This window comes from Cebus imitator, unplaced genomic scaffold (assembly GCF_001604975.1).
Source record: "Cebus imitator isolate Cc_AM_T3 unplaced genomic scaffold, Cebus_imitator-1.0 Scaffold417, whole genome shotgun sequence".
In the NCBI taxonomy this organism is placed as follows: Eukaryota; Metazoa; Chordata; class Mammalia; order Primates; family Cebidae; genus Cebus; species Cebus imitator.
The window spans coordinates 1,541,279-1,549,174 of NW_016107732.1; the positions used below are offsets into that span (position 1 = coordinate 1,541,279).

At 46.2% G+C, this 7,896-nt stretch overlaps 1 protein-coding gene across 4 annotated transcripts in view; it reads left to right on the plus strand.

Annotated features, from left to right (window-relative positions):
* Positions 1 to 4,570: 4,570 nt before the first annotated feature.
* ZNF544 (zinc finger protein 544) overlaps positions 4,571 to 7,896 on the plus strand; it is a 26,082-nt gene continuing 22,756 nt past the window's right edge. Inside the window, exons 1-4 of one of the 4 annotated variants that reach the window (XR_001819363.2) lie at positions 4,571 to 4,851; positions 5,055 to 5,157; positions 5,948 to 6,051; positions 7,324 to 7,462. Coding sequence is in view for 2 of the 4 variants with exons in the window: in XM_017509613.1 (XP_017365102.1) it covers positions 5,980 to 6,016 (37 nt within the window). In the remaining 2 variants the exon portion in view is untranslated. Of the gene's footprint in view, positions 4,852 to 5,054; positions 5,158 to 5,913; positions 6,052 to 7,323; positions 7,463 to 7,896 lie in introns of those variants that run through there. The other 3 variants (XR_001819362.2, XM_017509613.1, XM_017509610.1) reach the window with 3 other exon arrangements.

The following is a 7,896-nucleotide window of genomic DNA, read 5'->3' on the forward strand; positions in this document are numbered from 1 at the left end:
TTGCTGTCTTGTGAAACAAAAACAAAAACAAAGAAACAAAATTGTCCAATTGGAAAGTGTTACTGATGGGATTTGCACTCTTTTTACATTGCCACACTAATTCTTAACTCTACCATACCTTTTTTTCTAATAACAGACTTTTTTTTTTTAGAACATTTTTAGATTTACAGAAAAACTGAGAACACTCCATTTAGAGAGTTCCCATGTTACACCACCACCCACACAGTTCCTGCTAAAATTAGCGTCTTGTACTACTGTGGAACATTTGTTGAAATTAATGAACCAATATTAATACATTATACTTAACTAAAGTCCATAGTTTATGGAACTAAAGTGCATGGTTTGCATGCATAGTTTACATGGCTCACTCCTTGTGTTGTACATTCTATGGGTTTTTTTCTTTTTTGAGACAGAGTCTCGCTCTGACCTCAGGTGATCAAGACCAATCTGGCCAACATGGTGAAACCCCGTCTCTATTAAAAATACAAAATTAGCCGGGCATGGTGATGTGCACCTGTAATCCCAGCTACTTGGGAGGCTGAGGCAGGAGGAGAATCGTTTGAACCCAGGAGGTGGAGTTTGCAGTGAGCCGAGATTGCACTTCTGTACTTCAGTCTGGGCAACAGAATGAAACTGTCTGAAGAAAAATTAAATCCCTGTAATCCTAAACGGTGGGCGACGGGGAGCCCGCTGGGGAGTCTCGGCCAGCGAGAGGGTCCCAGCCTGGAAGAGGGGGTGCGCAGGAGTAAAGAGAGACAGAAAGCTGGGGTCTGGAGGACTGAATAGGCAATGCCTATGCAGGAAGTTTATTTGTGTCCAGGGTTCCAATATATACCTTTAGATTATAAGGATTGACGTCAGTGCACATTATGTAAGCTATACAATAAGGGGAACAGAAAGTTGCAAAAAGCACAGAAAGTTGCAAAAAGCACAGAAAGCTGCAAAAAGCAAATGTCAGCAGAGGGGGTACATAATCATGGGTCATAAAAGGTAAGCAGGTGATGTACTTTATCATTGTTAACAGAACATGTGGTCACAAGGATAACAATCTAGAAATGTCACAGGCTAAGCCATAAATCTTTATCTGAGTATAGGAATATCATCTGGTCCTCAAAAGGCTATACTTAACTTGGTAAACAGAGTCATAAAACCCACTCCTCAACAGGAACCGAAAGAGCACACACATCCATTACCCAGGGTCACTGTAGTCAGAAATAGAGGCTGACATTATTCTTATTCTCTCCATTCCTACTTCCCCATAGCTCGACTGCCTCCAGCAGGAAACTGTGTCTGGGATCAAGCTCACGCACAGTGAGGCCCAACACTGGGGGGGCTTCACACGGGAGCGTTCCCCACACTAAACCTCAGAAATATCAGGATAAATACAAAGTGTATTTTCTCTTAAAAAGTAATTCTCCATTGAAGAATTCTATAATAGCTATCCTTGTAGTAATGAGTACTTCTAGTGCACAGATTGTGGTCTCTAAAACACATTTCCCACTAGAAAGAACCAGGCTCCTTAGAGAAATGATATATTCCAGGGCTGGGGCAGGACATTTGCAGAATGCCCATACCAGAAAGCAAACAAGCTATCAAAGAGTACTGGGGTCATGTCACAAGAACCAGAAGCCAACTTAAAGGAGCTCCTCTTGGCCAAGTTTGGGTCAAGTGGAGAATCAAATTATTCACTGCAGTGAATTAAAACACATTCAATATGTTAAAAATCCACGTATATAGAATATACTCACTGGCCACCTTCTAAGGATGCTAGCAAATCACATCAGTTCTCTCAAAGCCAGTAAATAAAGGGAAAGAATAAAGCATTTATTCTGCCTTTCCCAAACAAATTGTACCTCAAGGTAACAAAAAAGCTGATAAAGGAAAGTTTTTCCATATGGAAGAATTCCAGATGCAGAAGGAATGACAGAATTAGAAAATCATCATTTAGGTGTACAAGAAAAATTCCTAAGAAAATCATAATTTGTAATTCCTAATGAAACAATGGGTGTAGGCCATGATCATCAATGACTGCAAAAGCCATTTGGTGAAAAATGTTGAAGAATTTTACCATAGATTGATCAGGCAGTCAACACTTGAAGGCGCTCATGAAAATAAACATTACAGAAGTACACAACTAGACATTATGTGCCTTCTGACATGATGCAAGAAGGAAAATACAACCTATGAAAGATTCTTGTCCAACAAACATATAAACTTGAATCTAATTAACCCTGCATATCATTGGACAAGGGACAGATTAATGACACCATAGGGATACTCAGCATCAGCAAAATCTGGAATGTGGTAAATTCTACAGAAAAAAATTACCTGGTTTCAACAAATAAATGGAAATAAAGGGAAAAAGCACATGTAGGAGACATCCATATGAGACGTAAGTACATATTACCCAAATGCAAGGTATGAACTTTGTTCAGATTCTAATTTGAATAAATAAAATGTAAAAAAAATGACACAATTGGGGTACTTTAAACACTGAATATTTTATGATATTAAGAAAGTATTCATAATATTATAGATGAATTAATGATTATATAATGATTTACTTAAAAGTCATTCTTTTTTTTTCTTTTTAGAAAAAAAGTGTTTTTTTCTAATAGGTCTTGGTACTGATTTTTAAACAGCTTGGGACATAATTCACATACCATTCACCCACTTAAAATGTATATGGTTTAATATACTCACAGTTTTACAACCATCACTACAAGACATTTTAGAACATTTTCATTACCCCAAAAGGAAATCAGAGTTTCTCAAATTCCCATTCACTGGAATTTCTGGTCAATCTTCCCTATCCCCAGACAACACTTTTTTTTGGACTTGCCTACTCTAGAAAAAAGCATTATCTTTTAGACTTATATTTTTATTTATGGATGAAATAAATTTATGTGTCTGGGATTTGCTTCAAAATAATCCAGTGGTAGGGGCTGGGAGCAGATAGGAATAGGTTATAAGGCAGAATGCTGACCAAGAAGTTAGGTGAGGGCGACTGATGCATGGGTGAAACATGGACTTCATTATACTGTTCTCTCTACTCTTATATGTTTGAAATTTTCTATAATAAAAACAAACAAGGTCATTTATTATCTCGTAAAGTCCCTGAGGTGGGCATAGGCAATGTTGATTCAGTGGCACAAAGAGGATTCATTCCATCACAGATACTGGTTCTTTCCATCTTTCTGCTGTGCCATTCTCAGCATGTTGACTTTACCTCCTGGGCTGGCTTCCTCATGGTGCCAGTGTGCTTGTGACTGTTCTACACATCACAGGCAGACGTCACTGTCCAGGGGCAAAAGAGGACACACTGCTGTTTTATGTCCATTTTTAAGACTGAGGGAACCTTCCTCAGAAACTCCCAGCAGCCTTATTTCTCCTTGGCCAGAATACCCTTGCCTAATTCACATAGCAAGAGGCTTGAGACCATTCTGATTAGCTTAGAATCCATCAAGATCCTCCCTTAGGGAGTTAGATTCTAGATTTCCTAGAAGAATGTAAAGATTGCAGGGTTGTACAGCCAGGTATGAAAATAAGCAAGTAAAAAGGTGATGACTGTTGGGTAACGCTATCGACAAGGTCAGCCACAAGACAGTCAAGCCAAGGGTTAGTCACAGATGTACCCCAGGTACAAAAGCACAGTCCAGAAGCTGAGGATGCCTGAGCCACGTTGGTTCCCGCCTATCTGGCCTGCGTAGGAAACTCCTGTGGTCTCCCTCACTGAAGAGCCAGGACGGGTCAGCCGGTAGTGGGTCTCACACACTGAGGCCCACAACGCACTGAGACTGAACATCAGACCATTTATAATAATAGAACTCTGTCCCACAACTTCTGCAGCAATAGGTACGAAACAACCTGATCTCTAACTGCCAGCCTCCCTATTCTTTTTCCCTGTCCCACTTAGGAGCAAGCACAGAAAGCCAAACAGGCTCCCTCAGCAATCACACAGGACGAGCCACCTCCAGTTAGCATGCTTAGAGCTTCCACTCGGAATGCTCCACGCAGGGCACACCCGGGGCTTTGTTTCTGTCACTAGGACGCGTCCCCATGCCCAGGCTGTCTCCGAGTCCCTGCCACAGGCGCGGATGGTGGCGGGCGCCCTTGCCCCGGGCTCCGGGTTAACGGCCTTGGACCGTTCTGAAGACACAGTCTTCGTCTCTCTCTTCAACAAGGCAAGGCGCCGGGAAGCCCCCGAGGAGATGACAGGGCCGAGCAGCATCAGGCGCTAGTCCCGCCCTGGATGCCGGGCGCCACCTCCACAGTCTCGGCCTCGGTTGCTGGATGAGAACCAGCGGGGCCGTTCAAGGGGGACGGGACAGGCGCGCCAAGGAGGAGAACCGCGGGAAGCAGCTTTCTAAGCCACAGTGCTAGTCGCGATCACAGGAAAAAGCTCGTCTCGCCGCCGCGGGGCCCTAAGCTCCCGCCCTGAAGGACGACGCCTGAGAAAGCAACGGCCCCAGGCGCGCGGACTTCTGGGAGTTGTGGTTCGTTGCGCAGAGCGCGGACACCGACGCCGGCCACCGGAAGCACCGCCATTGCGCTGCGCGTGCAAGTGAGCCTGGCCCTTCTAAGGTTGGCGCGGGGGCTTCACTGTTAGTCGGGTGGAGCCGGAGCGCAGGGCCAGGCCGGAGCGGCCCCAAGTGACCTGGGCGTGCCGGAGAAACGAGATGGGCCGGCGGGCGTCCCTCATGCGGCCGCCGGACAGGGGCAGGGAACTGATGTAATCGGGATCTCTCCGGCCTCGGGGACAGGGAAGGCTGGTCCAGTCAGAGTCCGCCTACAGCAGCGCCCGGCTGGGTCTGAGCTTGTCGGAGGCTCTCCTGCTTCAGAGCTGGCAGGGTACTGATAGGGCTGGGCCTCCTTGCAGGTCCGGGCAGGGGGTGGGCCTGGCTGGGCACTCCTGACACAGGGGGTCTGGGTCGAGGGCTGCAGGGGCTGGAGATTGAGGCCGGCGTGTGGAGCTCTGGGGCTGCAGAACCAGCTGGCCTCTCACTCTCCGTTTTCCTCCCTCAGCTCCCTTACCTTCTGCGGCTTATCCACAGGTGGTGGCCAAGAGCCTCCTGGCACAGAGGCACCAGGCAGGTGGCGCCTATTGCAACGCAGATGTCATCCTAGCTCCAGACGCGGACACGTTTTCTTCCAATGGTACGTGAAGCTTGAACCCTGAAGAGAACGTGTGTGTTTTCTAAGTGAAAAGAAGATTAAGGCCAGGCAGGGTAGGGGTAACTGGGGTGTTGGGGGCCTATAGTGGTTAAGCAACACTGGTGTACCCCAGTGACGGACTGCAGAGGTGAACAGGATGGGATGTATGTGTAATGCCTGTAAGTGAGGGCTCGGGGTTCCATTTGTGTTCTGGCAAGAGTTGATGGGGACCGTACAAGGAGTACTAATGAGAAAGGCATGGTGTTGGATTTCAGAGTCTAAGGGAGTAGGGAAACATCCGATTGTGGAAACGACTCCGTCTAAGGAGGGATGCCGAAAGACAGGAAAGAGTGGAGGAAGACTGTTTCTGTTTCAAGCGTGGAGCCAGGATAGAAGTCACTGTGCAAGGAAGATGTGGAATTCCTTGTCAGTCTCTGCATGGGAGTTGAGCACATGGGTGACATGGCTGAATATGGAGGAGGGAATGGCAGTGGCAGGAAGCCCCGGAGGTTTGGGCTAGACATGTAACCTGGGGCAAATTGGAAGCATCACCTCACAAGCAGGGAGAGAGAAAACTGGAAAAGAAAAGAAAAGAGAAAGAAACTCCCGCCCTAGCCCTGCAGCCAGAGGGACTCCTGCCAGATCAGCCCCCATATAAGTCCAGTATGAGGAACAGAAGGGGAATTTTATGTCCAAGTATAATCACTATGAATAAACATACATTAAGCTCTCTAAAGGCAACTCAGTTAATTCTTTCAGCATCCTCACAAGGAAGGGCTTGCTGTTTTTCCAGATGTCTACAGATGAGGAAACTGAGGCTTGGAAATGTTAAGGAGGCCTGTTCATAGTCCGACAGCAGCAGGTAATGGAGCTAGTACTTTGAAAGCAGGTTGCAAAGTGAGTGTTCTCAGCCCTTGCCCTCGCCCTTGCCCTCAGATGCCTCCAGACAAGGAAGGAAAAGATTAGAGAGCAGAGATGGACACAGGCAGTGAGAGATTCCCCAGGGAAGGCCAGGAGCATCAGGACAAGATAGTATCACATAGGGTATTTGGCAGCCTTCTTGGATATGGTCTATATTTGTGTGTGTGTCTGTGTTTGAGAGTGAGAGAGCAGGGCAGAGATGGGCAAGAGGAGGAGGGGGAACTGAGTGTGTTGGTCACTCTGTTCAGGGTTGAGCTGAGAGAAGAAGAGGTGTGGAGGTGGGGCACTGGGATATGGATTCATCTTGACCAGAAAGAAGACATCTCACCTTAGAATTTGAAGGGAGCTACTAATGAGTGCAGGCTTGCAGGAGTCTGTGTGCCAGGAAGTTGAAAGAGTCCAGAACCATCCCTTGGAGTGAATTAAAAGGCAGATTTGTCTGCATAGAGAGGATAATAGGGGGAAGAGGCTGAAATAGATAGTGAGAGCATGAGCTTGCAGCTGTAAGGAGATGGTTACTGAGTGGTTACTGTTATTCCTGAACTCCTATACCACCCAGGACTCAGAAACTAGTAGGGTTGGGCAGAGAGGACAGTCAAGCGCATGGGCACATGGGCAGATTTCACAGAACAAACAGGTTAGAGAGGCCAAGAGCCAAGGATGCTAAGAAAAATAACAGGGACAGTGGGCTGGTCTGGGGTGGGGTGTATCAGCTGGGGAGGCTGGGAGCTGAGGTCGTGTGCTTAGGGCCATGAGCTGTGGAGCTCCCAGCTTTGCACTCCCCAGCCACGAGGTCTCAGTTAAGTTTTACTCAAGTTTTTTCTGCCCTGGTTTCCTCATTCAGAAAACTGGGTAAATGCTGTTAATTGTCTTTGTGGGGTTATAAGGAAAATCAAATGGATGAATTGAGGCAGAGAACAGGGTACAGTGCCTGGCCCATAGGAAGTATAGCCTGAATGGTCAGTGGATTCTGAAGGGTAGGAAGGCCTGAGGCATTTGCTGGGGGAGGAGGCTGAGATCATAGGCCCCAGTATGTTTTGATTCATGTCTTATTTATTGATTTTATAGATGGGTCTCACATGTTACCCAGGCTTGTCTCAAACTCCAGGCTTGTCTCCTGCCTTGGCCTCACAAAGTGCTGGGAATATATGTCTTTAATACAGAGCAGCTTTTTGCATTTTTCAGCCATGCAGCTTATTTTATTGTCAACTATCTGTTTGTGACTATCACGTTTCTTCTTTTTCATAGGTCTTTATTTTCATGAAAGAAGCTTGAATGTTTTGTCAAGTTCCAAAAATAGCCCTGGTGACATTTTTTTTTCTTTTTTTTTTGAGACAGGGTCTCCCTCTGTCACCCAGGCTGGAGTGGTGGTATGATCATGGCTCACCGCAGCATCTGACTCCTGGGTTCAAGCAATTCTCCTGCCTCAGCCTCCCAGGTAACTGGGACTACAGACGTGTGCCACTACGCCTAGCTAATTTATTTTATTTTTTTTAGTATAGACAGGTTTTTGCCATGATGTCCAGGCTGGTCTTGAACTTGAAAAGTAATAGAAAATATAATATGTAATGGCAGAAATAAGAGTAGTTCTCACAGTAAATGTAATGGGTAGAACTCTGTTTTAGTAGACACTTCAAAATTGAATTGAAAGGCCAGGCATGCTGGCTTATGCCTATAATCCCAGCACTTTGGGAGGCCAAGGCGGGCAGATCATGAGGTCAGGAGATCAAGACCATCGTGGCTAACATGGTGAAACCCCGTCTCTATGAAAAATACAAAAAATTAGCCAGGCATGATGGCATGTGCCTGTAGTCCCAGCTA